The sequence below is a fragment of the Lagopus leucura genome, unplaced genomic scaffold, assembly GCF_019238085.1.
Source record: "Lagopus leucura isolate 7727_CA_CO unplaced genomic scaffold, USGS_WTPT01 Super-Scaffold_760, whole genome shotgun sequence".
NCBI classification, from domain to species: Eukaryota; Metazoa; Chordata; class Aves; order Galliformes; family Phasianidae; genus Lagopus; species Lagopus leucura.
In genome coordinates, this window is record NW_024962257.1 from 12,111,623 (window position 1) to 12,129,711 (window position 18,089).

Here is an 18,089-nt window from a genome sequence, read left to right on the forward strand (position 1 = left end):
TAGAGAAAGGAGCGCGCACGGCGGGGCAGAAGGCACGGCGTCAAGCCGGCAGCGCCCGCTGTGCCCCGCACCGCTCGGGTAACGCGGCTACGGGCTGCGCAGCGCTGCCCGCCTCCCTGCTGGCAAAGAAAGGCGGGCGGGAGGACCCGGCTGCGGGATGCGGCCCGTTCCGCCCGGCTCTGCGCTCGCAGCCAGCGCAGCCCCGCGCCCAGCCGCTGCCCCCAGCCGTTCCGCAGCGCTGAGTCAGAAAAGCCCAGCGCCGAGCTGCTTTCTGACTGCGGTGCGCACTACGTACGCGCAATTTCTTTTCTTTTCCCAGTTACACAGGGAACAGACTTAGAAATGTGCTCCGGTCGTTCCGTCCCCAGCACAAAGATGCACAGCTGACGGGGGACGCGAGGGCCAAACAGCACCTGAAACAGCAAGGCGCTGCTCAGGAGGTGTAAAAACGAGGTGGCTAAACACTGAAAGGAGGAAAGCAAGCTTTTCAATTCAACATGTACAAGCAAAGAAAAAGACATGAATCCAATTAGAAGCAACGCTACTGCTGTTCTCAAATACCAACTGTGAAAAGAGGGAGGGAGGTCTCATGAAAAGAGCCCAAGTGTTAACAAACAGCACAGAGCACAGGTTTCCAACCACAGCACCATCTGCCCTGCTCATCGCAGCACCACAAACACAGCACGTGAGCCTCCCACCTGGATTGAAAACGAGCTGTCAGATTTATTGATTCCTACTAAAACAAAATCCTGTTAAACAGTACGGGACTGGGTGTCTCTACAAACTCACAGCTATCTGCCAAACAATAAAAATTCCAAACTACAAAAGATGAGTCGTATTCAGTAAATATAAATGGGAAATTTAGCCTTTGTGTAGAATGTTTATCGGACTATTTACAGTGCAACACCGATCGTTTGAGTTCAGATCTCGCCAGCTTCTCTCTCCTCTGATCTCTTGGAACGAGATTTGCCATTTGTGCTCTCGTGCCGCCTCTCAGAAGAGCTCTTCTCTTTCCTCTCTCTGTCTCGTGACTTCTCTCTTGAAGATCGATCCCTAGAAGATCTGAAGTACAAAGTAAACCATCACTATATGCTTCAGAACAAAGTATTTACATAGAATGCACATAAAAATGGCAAAATCTTTGCTAATGGGGCCACGCTGTAACAGGTTTCTTATAGAGGTGTGCCTGGGTACTGCAGTGTCGGGAGTAGTGCCACCCAAGATGGAAACTCTGGCCCCTCTACAAGCTTTTATGTAACAGAACACAGTTTTGCAGCACTGACTGCACTGTGCAGCCTCTGTCAGTCCCTCAAGGTGTTCCCTGCACCCCTGCTTAGTTTACTGGGCCATACTAAAGCACTTCCAATCTTTTTCTCATCATCGTTTGTGTCTTTTACAGTGTTTTGCTTACGCTCTAAGCTAGTGGCCTTCTGCTCAACTGCTTTAAATGCCAACTGTATTCTTTGCATTCAAAGGCTTGCTCAGTCCTGGGCTTTTGTCACTTTGCATCTTGACAAGCGCAGTCTTTAACATCCTGGGTTCAAAGTCAGGATGACACAGGTTTTAATTCAGAAACCACAGCAGGGACAAATCTTTTTACAGCCTGCCCAAATGAGAGCTGCAGATTTGCAGCAGCACTTTGCTGTCAGCCCACTCAGAATGAAGCAGAGGGTTTCATACTAGGTCCAATTTTAGAAAGTTTTTATGCTGTATGATTCATGCCAACTGCAAATCCATCAGTCAGTCAGCTTATGAACTAGGTTTTGGCCCATCGCTGTCTCAAGCAGCCCATGGCCCTTCAGAACTAGGCAGAGCTTTCAGAGATCCTGCACAGCACAGTTTTCTAGAGCTCAGTGTGCAGGTCCCTCTGCAGTCATAAGCAAAAGACCTGGTAGGTACCTTATGGATTCCAGCCTCCACTCAGGCAGATTCTAATCTTTGGAACTATTGCAGAGTTATTTTAAAACCTTACAGCCCTCTATATCGCATCACATGTCACTTTCATTACCTTACACGTGCCATTTAAGCACAAGACAGAAGACAACACAAGCCTGTCTCATCTGATCAACTCTTTTCCCATCCCCACGCTGCCTGTTGCCCACAGCTCTCTTACCCTAAGACCTCCAAGTGAGCCTTCAGACCAGCAGAACCAGAACGTACATTTCATGAATTCTCAGAGTAAAAACAGAAGCTACACTTTCAGGGATTAGGATTAGGGTTTCTCATTCACTTTTTGTCTCTTAAAATTGTCTCACCTCTCCCCACTTCTCAGTAATTTTGTGGAAATATGTCAGCTAGCAAATCCACCTGCAGCTTCAACAGGCTGATCTGAATGTGTTCAAGGTTTTCAAAGTAATCCCTTACCTGCTCTTTAGTAATAGTTATTACAGGGTCTTCCTCACTTCCTAATTGTCCAAACTTCTTTTCTTTTTTTTTCCATGTTCAAGACAGATTTAAAAAAGGGACTTTAGTATCTCAGCCATAGGAGTATCAACAGTATTTACAGCCCCCCCTCCCAACAGTTATTAACAGACGTATCTTTTTCAGACCATTATCCCCCTCCCATCAGGTGTCTTGAAAACCTCTTCTTACCCTTTAGCTCAAGTGACAAAATACACAACAGTAGGTTCGTTTCTAGAAGCATATTCTAGTGGTGGTCCCTAATCAGATGAGGCACTGCTGAAGCATTCATCTATTAACTGACAGCACTAAAATAAAGGCTAGATCTAACTTCAGCAAACACTTGGTTATATACTTGCCCCCAGGCTTAGAAAGGCTGCAGGGAAACGCAACGTTTCATTTCAGTCTTGCTAATACAACTACATATATAGGCTTGCTTCATCTTTCCTCCAACACAGTGGGTGTTTTGCTAAGTCTCAGAAGAGAGACTATAGGATTTCTCTTTGGTGACAGCAGAATGGTATACTCCTCATTACAGCTGTCTTTCTCCCCCCTCAACAGAAATTTCTAATAACTGTCTCTTAACCTGCTGTCTCATTACCCTAACAGAAGACTTCCCTTAGTTCCCAAATCATTCTACTACACTTCTATTCCCCGTGCCACTGAGAGCAAGAAGCTGGGAAGCAGAAGAAAACCACAGAAATGTAATGCCAAAACTGCTTCTGTTACTTGGCTTTTACACATCTGGGGAGACTGTGTGTGTGCCAGCAGGCCTTTGAGCTGCTGCTTATGCAGTTTCTCAAGGCTCAGCACTGCAGATCAGAGAATGACAGTTCTATCTCCTAGACTCTGCTCTTAAGCTGGGACCTTACTGTACAGTTACTGCTCTCACAGAATCATAGAATGGCCTGGGTTGAAAAGGACCACAATGATCATCCAGTTTCAACCTCCCTGCTGCGTGCAGGTCACCAACCAGCAGCCCAGGCTGCCCAGAGCCACATCCAGCCTGGCTTCGAATGCCTGCAGGGATGGGGCATCCACAGCCTCCTTGGGCAGCCTACTCCAGTGCCTCACCACCCTCTGAGTGAAAAACTTCCTCCTCATATCCAACCTAAACCTGCCCTGTCTCAGTTTAAGACCATAAACATATGAAAGCATCTACAAACTGCCCCTGGGAAACACTGCTTTGGCTCAGGACCCAGTACAGGACACTGTAGCTCCCAGCTTGAGATAGTGGTGGTAGTTTCACCCACTCTAAGGGATCAAAGGAGGCTCACTTACATCGGGGACTCCCCTTTTCAGAGGCACTCACGTGAGGAATACGTACTTGTGTTTGGAACTCCTGTCTCTGGAGCCCCGGCGGTGGCCTCTGCTGTGGCTGCGGGAGCGGCTCCGGTGGCGCCTGTGTCGGTCGCGGGACCTGGAGCGGGACTTCCGCCGCTCACGGGACGCCGACCTCGAGCGCCTTCGCCTCCTGTCCCGAGACCGGGATCTGCAGAGGGCACACACTGCCTCAGATTCAAGAGACAGGCCGGTGCGCTGGGCCTGCACACCCGTGCCCACCTCTCAGACCTTCCAGACTAACAGGAATCCAGAGCATCGGCCCCTTTCCCTGCCAACACAGAAGGCAAATCACCAGCAGGGCGAAGAGGTTCATTGCTGGGCTCACGCTACCAACAGGACCCCAAAGGGTCAATTCAAGTCGCTGGGAAGCTTATGAAAAAATCACTCCTGCTGCTGATGTGTTGATGCCTGGAGCACAGCTTACCAACTGTGACACAGGCCTCGCTTAGGCTGAAGCAGTCAGTCATATGTGAAACTGCCATAACCTCTATGGCAGCCTGCCAAAGAGAGCATCCCCCATGTGAAAACACTGCACTTGCAAAGCAGGTTTGCTTCCATCTGCTCTAGAAACCAAATAAAGGGTGCCAACATCTATGTAAAACAGTAGAGGAGATCCAGGTTCACAATCACTTATAGAATGTTGTCACACCATCAAGGCAAGCTCTTCACAGAGATGGGAGCTTTAGTATCACATCTCTGTATTTTTACACCTGAGGTATTATATTAACAGGTACATTTCATACTTTAGAACTATCAAAGCATATGAGACATTTACTGGCAAAGACATTGAGAGCATTCTTAGGCTGGTAGTGCAGAGCACAGCTCCCTTCCTCTGGCTGGGCCAGCCCACTCCTGCCTTGCAGCTCAGCTGCTGACATTCAGCTGCACAGTACTGCAGAAGGGCCCAAGCAGAAGCTCCCATTTCTTTCAGGGAGCACAAGGAGAAGACTGAGGCACAGCACCAACTCCATTTACAAGACCTCAGTAACTACATAAAAACACAAACAGGCATTTGGGAGCACTTCACACTCACCTTCGACGATCTCTATTCCTCGATCCAGACCTAGAAGGAAGAAGACAGTTAAGTGAGAGAAGGTATGGCAGGTTTTTATGTTTCTTTCCCCCAACAAACAACCCGTTCACCCCTGCAGCTCTCAAAGGGAGCAACACTAACACAGTAATTAAGATGTCAGTTTAAAAAGCTTGCCAAAAGGCCTAAAAACATCAGCTTCAGTTGCAGAGGGGAGGAGGAGAGGGGAAGGTTGTGTCACAGACTTGTCAAAGAAGCAGAGAACAGGACAGGAGCACTGGTCCCAGCAGAGCTCGTTGGGACAGCTTATTGACTCCACAAAAAGCTTTCTGTGAAGCAGGAAAGATCTACCATCCACTCCCACTCTGTTAATACAGTATTACAGTGCATCCTTCTAACTTCAAATTTACCCTCCATGGCCTAACATCAGCTAGATGAACACTGTCATGAAAAAGTGCCACTCTCCAGCCAGTGTGGGATAGGCACTGAACAGTGTTCTCATTTTGGTTCCTTTGAGGTGGCTGCACATTTAAAAAAAGAAATGGTTTTAATAAAGGAAAAATGCAGTGTTTTCTCTCTGATCACAAGGATTTAACAAACAATCAGTGGAAATTTCCATCAATTATTTTTTTCCTGCTTAGGAAAGATGAGCTGGAAAGAAAAGAAAAGAAAAAGAGGAAGCAAATGTGAATAACTGTTACTGAACAGTAACAGAGATAGACTGGAAATTCTTCACCCCAGATTATATAAATCAAATTGAGAAGAATCATCCAGGCCTCATTCATTCTCACGTCTCCATGGCACGCTCAGCTTAACAGCATGCCAGCTTCCCAGATAATTACAGTCTGAAGAGATCACTGAGTCACCAGCAACACCAAATGACACAGGACTGTCTTTATTTACTACCATGGGTGACAATCCAGTTCACTCATTTCTTCATGGAAGTCAGCTCATTTGACAGATGAATTAAGTTATGGCTTTGCAAGCCCATCTACAGGCTTCCGTGGCATGACACAGTGCCTGTAAGTCACCAAGACTTCTCAGAGTCAGGTGGCATCGTTCCCCTTACTGGATATCAGCACAGAGATGCTGCACATGAAGACGTGGCAGTCACAGTTATGAAGGATCATTTTTTAAGTGGTTCTTTAAGTGTCAAGAGACTGCTTCTCAAGCAGAGATTAAGTCAGTTGAAGTCACTGATGTGTTTTTGATGGAGAAACACCCCTGTAGGCATGGTGACGCGCAGCACACAGAGCAGTGGGTACTTAGAAATCAAGAAACCTGAGCTCTCGCCCCAGCATCCACTGGGAAAACTGTTTTCCTTCTTCAGGTCAAGTTCTCATTTCAGAGAAGAAAACTGACCTCCTCTATACGTCACTCCTGGCTCCACAATGTGGTTTTCTTTAGCGTCTGAATAGAAGAGCACAGAGATCCCTTCATACAGAGTGAGGGCAAAGGCAGGCCACAATCTTTAAGTAGTGCAAAATACCAAACCAGCAAGGACTCAGACCCCAGGCCAACTCAACACAGTTCTTGCTCTGACACCAGGCAATCCACAGCAAGAGGGAACCTTTATAAAACACACTAACTAGAGAATGCACAACAATTTGGGGCTCATACCTTCACAAATCACTGAAACCACTAAGCCACAGACCACAGGAAGCCAAGCTGCCTCAGTTCTGGTACTTGTTTGCAAGCATTTCCAGAAACGTATATCCAGAGGCACACTGTGGTCATGCATCCCGTGCATCTTGCAGCCAGATGGCTGAAATACTCTTCAGCTGACATCGAAAAAGAGCTTTCCACAGACAGCAAGGTGGCTCTTTGGATTCACAAAGGACAAGACTGTGAGGAGAAACAGCACGTGACTGGGGAAGTGCTGTAACAAAAAGAACAGCACTCCTTCCTACTCAGCCACTTCCTTTGCATGACCAGGGCAAACAACCACCCTCTTCACACCATGCTGTTTAACTGACTCACTTACGCACATGGAAGAATTTGTTTTTCCAGTTTAGCTGGAAGGAGGCTTGTCATGAGAATACCAACACTGCAGCCACTCTGTATGGGAATGTGCCTGAACCACTGATCGAGCACCTGGGGAAAGGACCAGTCAGCCCAGGGAGCACAGGTGAAGGCAATTCAGCTGTGTGATGGGAAGGGCTGGAGCCTGGCTGCACCTCTCTTAGACCTTATTTAAAAGCTGACCTCCTCTGAGGAAGGATCTCTTTATGGAGAGCCCTCCTTGGTGGAGTTTTCCTCCGTGAACCTGGAATCTTCTGATACAAGTAAGCAATCTTCTTCTCTTATAGCACCTTTCTATTGTGCTGATCCTTTGGTCACTGCATCTCTGGTGAAACACCTTTTCCCATCCCACTGATCTGTCCAATTGCTACACAGTCCCACAGCTCAAGGATTATACACACGTGAGCAGAAAGTGACACAAGTGGCAATGAACATCAGAAACAGCCACTCCTTGGGATTCCTCTGAGCAGAACAGCTTGAGGATGTGCTGGGAAGTGTTCTCCAAAACTGTGCCAGAAGTGCCTTGCTGTTACTGTAGGAAACTTTCTGAATAAGACAGGCAGCTTGCCATCTGGCTCACAGATACTGGCTTCACTCTGTTGTCACCTCCTAGCCTCGAACCAAGGAAGGCTGTCCCAGGAATTCTGGTATTAGTAGAGCTATTTGAGCATTCATGTTAAGTCTTCCCATTTGGGTGCACTCAGTGAAGTCACTTCATCCAGACTCCAAAGACACAGGGACTAGACCAATAAAAGCCTGAAGTCTCTTCTGAGCTTCTGTTTTCAGACAGAGGAGGTTACAATTACTCTGATGCAGGGATTTTGTGCATTATTTTTCATTGAACGCCAAGGTGCCCACGCAGCATCCACAGCACATCCAACAGCTGATGCAGCAACAGCTGCTGATTTCCTGCAGTAAGAAATCGGATTATTTCAAAACCAGCTCCACAAAACAGTTAGCAGCTTTCACTCACCGCCTGCCCATCCTCTCCTCTCGTTCCCTCTCTTCTCTCCGTCTCAAACGATCCTGGTTTCTCTTCTCTTGCTTTTCTGCCACTGTTTTCTAGGAAAAAAAAGTTCACATCATACCTCAGTATAAGTAGCATGTCAGACAGATCTGCAGGGAGCTTACTCAGGCAGTAAGATAAACAACAGTTATGCTGCGTTCTTTGTGCTAGCCAAGATCTTTATCAAGGTTCACTGTCAACTTCACTGACAAACACTGGCACAAGAAACGTCACTCCACACACCTGTTTTGGGCACCTGTGCTGTAAGAAATGAGTCTGCATGCTGTGAGCCCAGGGGCTGTCCCACCACACTTAGAAAGCACACAACAGAACAGTGCAGTAGCCCAGTGTCAATGATCAGTGAAGGCACTGACCTCAGCACAAACAAAAACTGCACAGGAACCACAACTCTTACTCAAGGAGGTTAAGGGTTCCAGTTTGCAAGCGTGGCCAACAGAGCAACTCCATTACAAACCCTTCCAGAAAACTTCAACACTTCAGCTGCTGCAGACCTTAATCACTAACAGCACTGTATGAAACTCCAGTTAAAGCACTTCACTGAAGGAACCCAAAGTGCCCTCCGATAGTCAGAAGTGAAGCAAAGGGTGACAAATTTCAGCCAAACCAATGGAAAAGACCATTGGTGCAGTCATATGCAAGGAAGGAATTACAGCAGTGGTCTAATTCTAATTAAAGTTTTTCCATTACACAGAAACTGCAGAACAGAACCCAAGATAGGACTAAGCAAACTTGCATTTGAAGTTTCAGGGGTTCTGACATCAGAAACTTCTGGGCTTGTATAAGCATTCTGCAAAGTATGAACTTACTGTATGTACTGAATACCTTCAGAACTACAAGGAGAAGGTTTAAAACAGACAAGATTACCCTCAGCTGATCCAGTTTCTCACGAATCTGAATGAAACCCAAGTGTAATTTGCCTCCAAAGTGGTCAGCAAGACGCCGGTCATTGTCATGGAGACCAAGATATGCTGAACAGACTTCACACACACGCAGCTTTTGCTGTTGGAAGCTGGATGCAGGCATTGAATTTCGGTATTCTTCCTGAAGGGAGACAAAAAACAACAACAAAAATAACAGGCAAGTGTCAATTGTGACCTCCAGGGAAAGTCCTGCAAAGAACTGCCCTGATGCTTTCAAGGATCATTAAAAGCACCCTCAATACAAAGGAGGCACCATGCAAAACACCGTGAGCACAGCTAACCTGACATTCTATCCCTGCAGGTAACTGAGCACCGACCAAATATTTCAGAAGAACAACTGCCACCTCCCCAGTCATCTCTCTTCACCAGATCAGAGTTTCTACAAAGCTTTTCTTCACTTATCACACAACCCTGCCAGCTGCTTGCTGACACATTGCTGGCATTGAAAGAGGAGGTGCTGGTGAAGTAGAAAAAGAGGTAGGAACCACCCTGGTGTCTGTCATGGACTCAGCCCAACTCAATCACCTTCTACACATCACAGGACAACCAAGGCCGTACCTCTGCCTCTTTCTTTTTTGCTCGGACTTTTTCCACTTCCATCAGGATCTTCTGAGACTCATCAACATTCCCTTCAGCTCCCAGCTGTTCAGCTTTAGCTAGGAGTTTTCCAATGTCTTCGTTCAGTTCATGCACCTTCTCTGCCTAAAGAAAACAGTTGTTTTTTGTTTCGTTTCTTTACAAAACAGAGAAAAAAATCTTGCAAAAGACTGCAGGGCAACTTCTCCTTTTTCCCTTAGAAAACTAAAAACACCTACTGTTTTGTGTAAGCTGTTGTTATAGAAGAAGACCACAAAACTTCAGGAGTCTCAACAAAAAAGGACTGGTGTGCCCAGTACAGGCAGTGCAGTCACAGACAGCGAAGGGAGAAAATATACATGGACAGGACATCATCAGCTCTGCTGCAAACAGTGGCACATTCCTGGCTTACAGGACAGGAGACACCACAAATCCAGCTTCAGAAATGTTTTGTATTGTCCCACTGAAAGAAGTTCCCAAAGAGGAAACCACAGGACCATTTGCTACATGGAAAGACAACGATTACAAGATGGATTTACTATTTTAAGCTGCCACACGAACACTGAATAGGAGGGAAAACCTATATATATCATAGCCACAACTAAGCAATATATTTTAGAGTTGATATTTTACCTTACTATTGCCCTTGGAACCAAGAAGTTTATCACAAGAACAGCCAGAGCAGCATTTGAAGGTGATGGCTCAAATGCATGAAGTCTTTATTGAGCGTAACCTCCAGAATCGAGCAACAGCAGAACATCAGTGCTCTTGCACAGACTTTCAGAACAAAGGCTAAAGGAGAGGACCATACCTTGGCAGACACTTCAGCACTGATCTCTTCCTGTGTCTCAGCCAGGCGCTTTTTGGCCAGCTCTGTTCTCCTGTCACACTCGGCAATGAAGGACTCCAGGTGATCCATAGCCTGCACGTTCAAACAACTGTCAGTCCACATGCTCTGTGCCAGAGCGACAGCCAGCAGCTAGGGGTGCAATCCACAACAACACAGTGCACAGCCAACCTCAAAAATGGGCACAAAGGATGCTGTGCAGAAGTAAAATTCGATCCCTGCCCCTAAGTCTGTCATGTACAGCTCTGCACTGCAACTTCCAGTGGGTGAGCAACAGACACAAGCATAAAAAGCACTGCATGAAACGAGAAGGCAAATGTTCTTCCACTTGATTTGTTTCACCACAGAAAGCTAAACGTGGCCAAAAGCAAAACGACTGAGCAAAAGCTTGTAACATTCGTTCTCCTGCTGGGACAGGCCACCAGGTTACAATGACCTGCTACAGAGCAGCAGGTGTGGGATGCAAGGAATGCCCAAAGAGCCTCCCACCTAGCTGCACTGGTTTGGTTACAAGAGTCAGAATTAATTTTGCAATTTAAAGTCAGCATCAAGATGATGTTTGGGAAGGGGCAGGACATTTTTGCCACATCAAATAATGTGATTAGCTGAAACACCCACAGTAGAACACTCAGTTCTATGGGTCAGCCAATGATTTCAAGAGGCAGTTTCCATAAAAACCAACAAAACCAAACAAAACATCCCCATACTTACATCCAGCTCAAAAAACAGATCTCTCTCTTTACTTGCAATCTCATAATCTGCTCTCAGTGCCAAGTCATGGATCTTTGTGCACTCTCCCAGGTCCATTCTCTGTTTAAAAGGAAAATATATGTAAGAAAACTCCATTATGGCAATAAGCTGAAAATATGTAACTCTTGACAAATCTATCATATCAAAATAAAACTTCTTTGGGAAGAAGAGCTTCCTCTTAACCTATCAGTAACAGAACTAGCCAGAAGAATCACGTTTGCTAGAAACACTTCTCTAGGTGTCCTTCCAACAATATCAAAGTACCTCAAATACTTCAAGTCCAGACCCACCCCTGCTTCAGGTCACAGCATGGACTTGGAAATTGCTGGGAGGGAGCTGGAAGGGCACAGCAAGCTACAGCAGGACCTCCTTCAACGGACACCAAATACAAACACCTCCTGTTTAGAAGCCACAGCACAGTAAACACACAGCTGTGTACCCTAAGTTTAAAGCTCACACAGAAGAGTGTATCTGTATCAGAAAGAGCCTTGACGGCATACTGAAAGACAGCAAACCATAGAACACAGATGGAATGCCTCCTAGCAAGGGCAAGGGGATTTACAGTAAGCAGGGGTACAGCCAGTAGGAAAGCACAGCGCCACGCTCAGATACAGCAGATCCGAACTCTGCAGCTAGCCCTTCTTGCTTTCAGCTTCTGCTGGGACTTTAAACCCACCAGTTCAAAGCTAATTTCTCTGCATCAGGTCATTTTGACGTCTCTATCTAATGACAGACTCCACAAGAGCATCTCCTTTCCTGGAAAACCCTGACTTGCATGCTGCTATTCACTTCCATTGCAGATAATGCTATTTAAATCTGGTTGGTTTCCCAACTCTAGTAGCTAATGGCCAAATAACTGAATTATGCTCTCAAAAGGTGGAAATTGCATTTGTATGCTATCAATATGTAAAGGAGAGCATTTCTCTATTCTTAAAATAGAAAAAGAGCACACCATTTCTGAAAATCAAAACAACAAAAGGCCTGAGTGTGGGCCACAGGCAGCAGCACAAGCAGCAGGGTACGTGCCGGCTCACAAGGAACATCCCAGCACCATTCCTCTTCTCTCCTGGCCATCAGCATCAAGCAGAAAAACCTAGAAAGAACTGCAGGAAAAGCTAAATACAGCTCCACTGGGATCAGCACAGAACCCACCAGCATCGCCCCAAAGCAAAGCTGGGGATTGCCAAGGACAGGTTATGAAGCAGTGCGTTCCAACAGCAGCAATGGACATGCTGAGAATGAAGCAAAGCCATCAAAGAAAGCTCCACCAGGTAATGCTTGGGTTTTCAGCAGTTATCTGCATTATTAACTCCTTTCATAATTCAAGATGACTTGTCACTATTTAATCTCACTCATTTCACTCACATTTACCCAAAACAGGAGGCACTGACAGCAGGCTCAGATCCTGCATTCAGGAGCAGCGCTGTGAGCTCTAATGGTGGGTATTTAATGCCTACAAAAAACAGTTGCTCCAGTACTTTTAGAGCTTAATAACGTTCATCTTCAGGCAAAACTCTTGAAGAAATGCTGAAGAGCTACTGGAATTTTATCATAAGAAAAACTTAGTAAACATCAGAGCATTACATGAGTTAGTTTTTTTACTCTTATCGTTATTCTACCGCAATCTCTTTACAATATAGGGAGAAAGAGCAGCGCTCCACAGGATTGTTACAGATCATAGGTTATCTCCTGTGAACTCTCCTGGCAAGCTGAGCCACTCACTCCATTTCAGAGAAGGGGCTCCAGCAGAAGGCTTCAGCAGAGCCACCGTGTTCTGTATTCCTCTCACTCTTTGTTAAAAGGCAGCAAGTCTCTCAATCTCTTCTGCCAGGGAAAACGTCCAGGTTTCATTGGCATACAAACCTCAGGTCTTCCTTCAAATCCTTCGACGTGATCTCTATGCACGGAGATTTCCTCACGGATCGCTCACCTCAGGTGAGATCACTACTAGCCTTTCTGTTTCAAAGACTCCTCTTGTCTCACCAGGGAAGTCTGGCACCAAATACTCAGACTTTGTAGCAGGGGCTGTGACTTGCTCCAATCACTACCCATGGCTGGTCTGTGGCACAGATACGTAAGATGGTAGAGCCTGAGTAAAGCCTTAACTCCCCACTCAGACACAGACCAAACGTGTTCAGATGTCAGTGGTAACAAATCCCCCTTGTGTTTGCTGCACAACCCACTTCCTGAGGTCTCCTCTGAGTACCACTGCTAAACTGTTAATTCACCAGTCTCCTTCCATGAGGAACATTCCTCAGATGTAATCATGGCTCTAGTGATTTGCCCAGCCAAAAAAACAGGAGCACAGATACTCACAAAGTAATCCTGCAACCTACAGGTTTCAGCTCTCTCACCTCCCGCTGGGGACACAGTAACTTCCTTGAATACAGTTTCCAAGTACTGCTCTACCTGCACAGCTTCTGAGCTCATCCATCCACTCACCAGCAGAGACAGAAATCACAGAATGTGCTGCAGTACTTCCACGAGCAGCAAAGCACCTACTGCTCACTGCAAAGCTCCCTGCAGGCCACTAACCACCTCCACGTCAAGTCTCTCCTGGTACCTGGCTACAAGAAACACCAACTTGCATTCTCCCAGAATTGTCCTTCTTTCCCATGGAGACCAAAAAGAAAACCAGGGTAATGAAAAGTTCAGATGGAAAAAAAATAGCAGTAATCACAAGAATATGCCAAATAACACTACAGCCCTCACTCCCAGGCACACTGGCTCACTTGAACAAAGCAAATGCATCTTCTGCAGCTGTCAGGAACATTCCAGAATGTTCCCCAAAATCTGGGTCTTTCCTACCCTACACCTGAAGGTCAGTGAGGGGAATGTGATGGTATCTCACTGAGCACTGCTACTGACCAGATCCAGTTCCCTGCTCATCTCCAACCAGCCTCCCACTAAGAAACAGCTGCATACACGAAGGATGCAGCAGTAACAATGCCTTCAGGAGAAAGGATGCATCACAATTGTTACCAGAAAGCTCAGAACATCTGCTGGAAGTTGCCAAGGAGCTTCAAGGTCCTGACTTTTTCAATAACACACACCCAGAGATGGATGTCACCCCATTCAGTTAAGGCTCATTCACCCATCAGTTCCTTCATTACCAGAGCACCATAAGATGCCAGTAGACCTGTCTGGACACACAGTGAAAGCCTGCATGATTCATTCTGTGCTGGCAGCACTGACAGCTGAACTGCTGATCCTGTTCCAGACCTGGCTTGTTCTCTCCATACAGACCTGTGGCACCAATGCATTTTCTCACTCCCAAGAATCTATTGTTAGTGGTGCACAGAGCTCCTCAACCACTTCAAGGCCACCACAACATCATTTGGGTGATCCACGAGAACACCTGTGTAGCAGCAGTCCTCCTTGCTCCTGGGTGCTTCTCCAACCCAGGACATTCAGAACACACTTCAAACCCCAGGCTTCCTCCGTGCCTTGTCACCAGCTGCAAACAGTCCCTCACACTGCTTCGTTCAACCCCTTCAAATCACCATCAACTTTCTGCTGGAAAAATGCTGGAAGAGCAGAAGGCACCACACGTCTTCAAAGCACACCTAGGCTCCAAAAACCTGCTAAGAGTCTCACGTTCAAAAAACTCTACCCTAACCCACCTTGGTTCACACGAAGAATGGAAGTGAGCAGAAGTGATCTCAGAAGCTTTGAAAATCTGAAACAGAAGTGAGGTGACACGGAAACTGATGCAGTGATAGAAAATACACCTGGGCTTCCAAATTTGGCCCTGCATCCCTTAGGACATTTTGAAAACACAAAGATTCGCGTTCCATTCTTCCAGACTTACCCTAAATGGCAGCAACAGCCATTTAGAAGTGAAATCTGCCTGCTCAGAGCCAAGGCAGTGCTTGGTAAAGCTCTCCCTGGCAGCACTGCCGTGCCACCCTGCCACCACAGCAGTGTAATACCAGCCCTTCCCTCTGCTGGGAACCCACGTGTCAAACCCCAGCTCGTGAAATGACACAATAAAGGGCTATAAACAAGGACTGCAGTTAAAAATAAAAACCTGGTTAAGTGGATGGACAACATGAAACGTCACAGCATTTAGAGACAAACATTTTTAGAGACAAACAAGAGAGTGTTATTCATCTCCATCCTGCAATTAAGCAATGCAATAATTACCAAAGTCCTACAGTGTTTTCTTTTGAAAGCTGGATTGCATCTTTCATCCGGGCACTGAATAGGATTCTTACTGCACAACACCTTGTTGTTACCACATCACCTTCTGCTCTCACAGAGAACATCTGAGCCAAGCCTCTGAAACGTGGCCAGCTGTATCCCCAGAGGGCACCAGTGAAGGAAACTGTTCCAGCTGTTTGAAAGCAGTCAGGCAGAGCAACATACCTCTCACACCAACAAAATAAAGACAAAGCTGGCCTGAGCTGTAACCCGCCATTATATGCCAACCCTTTATGATGAAAAAGCTGAAATTCCACTGGGAGAATATCACCTGCTTTACAAAAGGAGACTGAAAAGCTCTGAGGATTGAGGGTTATTGCAGCTCGTGAGGTTTGCCAAGCTGAAGATGCAGTGCACTGCAGCACCCAGGACAGCAGGCTGGCTCCCCTAGGCTCCGATCCCACGACCCCCACAGCACGAGCTTCACGTCCTAATTACCACAAGCTGTCAAAACAGAAATAAGCTTGCAACTTCACATCAGCTGTGATAGAAAAAGCAGTGTGGATGAATTCAGAGTATGCCTGACTGTAATGGTTCCAAAGACAGCATGGAAACTGAGATGAAAATGGCTGGCTGTTCCTAGGGCAAGGGAAGTCTGACATTTCCCAGGCTGCATCTGCTAGAAGGTACTCTGGGTGGCACAGAGAAGCCCTGAAGAGCTGTGCCAACTTCTGCCTTACCAGAATTCCTTATTCCAGAGGAATACTTACTGTTCCTGCCAGGATATCATGAGGACAGCAATCCAGGAGGTGGCTCTTGCAGACACGATCGTCTGTAAACTTCACCCTTTGCCTGGTTTCATCTCCTGAAATTCATTTGTGGTTTTAAATAAGGAGACATTAGAACACTGACAGGAGAACAGAAACGTCGGTATGATCACTTCACCTCAATTTGCAGATTAAAATACTTGGTGTTCCTGCTCCCCAGAATTACTTGGAGGGTGACAGGATATTCTGGAAAACTTGTAGTTGGCAGCAAATGCCATTTTAGCATTTATTCATCGTACACCATGATAAACACAGTGTTGGCGAGCCAAATAATGTCCAAGGCCTGTCATCCATATAAAGAGACTGCACAGCCCAAAGAGGAAAAGGAGACAGACAGCCTGGCTCAGAGCCAACGCTTTTGGTTGTTTTATCCCCCCTTTTGTTTTGCCATAATGAAGGGGCAGGAGATACCGAAACCCAAGCTAGCAGAGGGCCGCGAATCACAAAATAAGGCTGTGCTGGGCAGTTGGGTTTGACTGTTCGTTTGTTTTCTTTTCATAGGCAACTGCTATTTGTTAATCTGATGATTAAGACATCAGTCCATTTGGTCTCAATACCAAGTCTGCAGTGTGTTTTCCAAGGCCGTGAAATGCTGCATCTCGTAGGTCTCGGCCCGGAGCACGAAGCGCACTTCCCACCCTCCTCCCGCCCTCAGGAGACATTTTACACTCAGGAGCCACTTCAACAAGACAGTATCAGAAAAGCAAAAAAGAAAATAAAAAATAAAAAAGAAACAAAGTTAGTCAATACACACTGCGAGCTCCAACATATACTATACCCATCTGCATTCTTCAAGACCTCAGCTGCAGAATTTTATGCCCACTGTTGAAAAGTTTTAAAGGAAAAGCTTTCTTGCCCACACCTGCAGTAAGGAAGTCAGGGGAACGATACATAAAAGTAAAGGCAAAGTGGTAATGGTATGTGACAGTTTTAAAGCTAAGCTGTGTATACGACACAGGTGTGTAGTACTCAATAGGAATAGGGTTTGCAAGCATCCAGGAATTGTGTCTACTGAAAATGGTTTTTCTTTCTTTCTTTCTAAACTACACTTTTAAAGTTACTGGTGGGGAGAAAAAAAAAAAAAAAAGCAAACACTTTTTTTGGATTTTTTTTTCTTTTTTTTTTTTTTTTGTTATAACAGCTTTAAAAATTGGTTGTGACTCACGGCTCGATGAACATGAGGCTTTTCTGCAACTCCCTTGCAGATTGATGTAGGCAGGCAAAGATACACTGAACCTTTATAAATAAAATAGAGGGGCCACAATTGTTCAGTTTGTATGAAATAAAATATATGGGAAGCAATTCAACAGCAACTCAATACACGAAAAGAGAGAAAGGCACTTATTCACTTACGAAACAAAGTGCAAAGGACCTGAGCAGCCCCGCTACGAGGCGGATCGGAGCGCTCGGGCGATACGAACCGCAGCGCTCCGCACGGCGGGGCACCTACCTACCGCTGCGACCCGACGGGCACGGCGGGCAGGGAGGGGCGGGGCGAGGCGGCCACCCCCCCGCAGCCCCCAGCCCCGACGCCGGCCCGAGGGCCGCGGGCGGAGGCGGACCGGGCCCCACTCGGCCGCCAGGCCGCGGTTCCTGCAGGCCCCGCCCGCCCCTACTCACCGTCCCGGGCCGTGCCCATCAGCTGGTCCAGCAGGGCCCGCATCTGCGCCTGGGCCGACATGGCGGGCGCGGGGCCGCGGGGCGCGGCGGGAGGGAAGGAAGGAGGGAGGGAGGAGGGCGGCGGCGGCGGCGGCGGCCTCAACTGCGGCTCCGACCTCGGCCTCGGCGGCGGCGACGCACGACGAGCGCTGGGCGGAAGTGGCCCCTCCCGGCGGCGCGCGGCATGCTGGGATGTGTAGTTCTGCGGGGGGCGGGGAATGCGGACTGGGCCGTGCTGGGCTGCACCAGGACAGGCCGCGCCAGCCCCTGCCAGGCCATGCTGGGCTGTACCAGGACAGGCTGTGCTGGGCTGCACCAGGACAGGCTGTGCCAACCCCTGCCAGGTCATGCTAAGCTATACCAGACCAGGCCAATCTCTGCCAGGCCATAGTGAGCGCTGCTGGGCCATACGCTGAACCTGAACTTGTACCAGGCCACGCTGAGCCATGTTGGACCCTTTCAAGCTGCACCAACCTGTGCCAGGTCTCACTGAGCTGCACCATGCTGTCAGGCTCTACTAGGTCAAATGAGGCCAGGCTGGCCC

At 47.2% G+C, this 18,089-nt stretch overlaps 1 protein-coding gene across 4 annotated transcripts; it reads right to left on the reverse strand.

The window, feature by feature from the left end:
• Positions 1 to 699: 699 nt before the first annotated feature.
• LUC7L (LUC7 like) lies at positions 700 to 17,601 on the reverse strand. 4 transcript variants are annotated; one of them, XM_042864153.1, is made up of 11 exons: positions 17,507 to 17,581; positions 17,052 to 17,122; positions 15,830 to 15,924; positions 10,878 to 10,976; positions 10,131 to 10,241; positions 9,302 to 9,445; positions 8,688 to 8,864; positions 7,770 to 7,858; positions 4,778 to 4,807; positions 3,728 to 3,892; positions 700 to 1,062 (listed from the first exon to the last, which is right to left on the reverse strand). In XM_042864153.1, exons 4-11 carry the CDS (start codon positions 10,971 to 10,973, stop codon positions 921 to 923), a joined length of 954 nt encoding a protein of 317 aa, XP_042720087.1. In that variant the 5' UTR covers positions 10,974 to 10,976; positions 15,830 to 15,924; positions 17,052 to 17,122; positions 17,507 to 17,581; the 3' UTR covers positions 700 to 920. The 4 variants fall into 4 exon arrangements, with proteins under 4 accessions (XP_042720087.1, XP_042720083.1, XP_042720088.1 ...); XM_042864150.1 differs by lacking the exon at positions 17,052 to 17,122 and adding an exon at positions 2,365 to 2,426 and having other exon boundaries at positions 977 to 1,062; positions 17,507 to 17,601; XM_042864149.1 differs by lacking the exon at positions 17,052 to 17,122 and having other exon boundaries at positions 17,507 to 17,601.
• Positions 17,602 to 18,089: the final 488 nt, after the last annotated feature.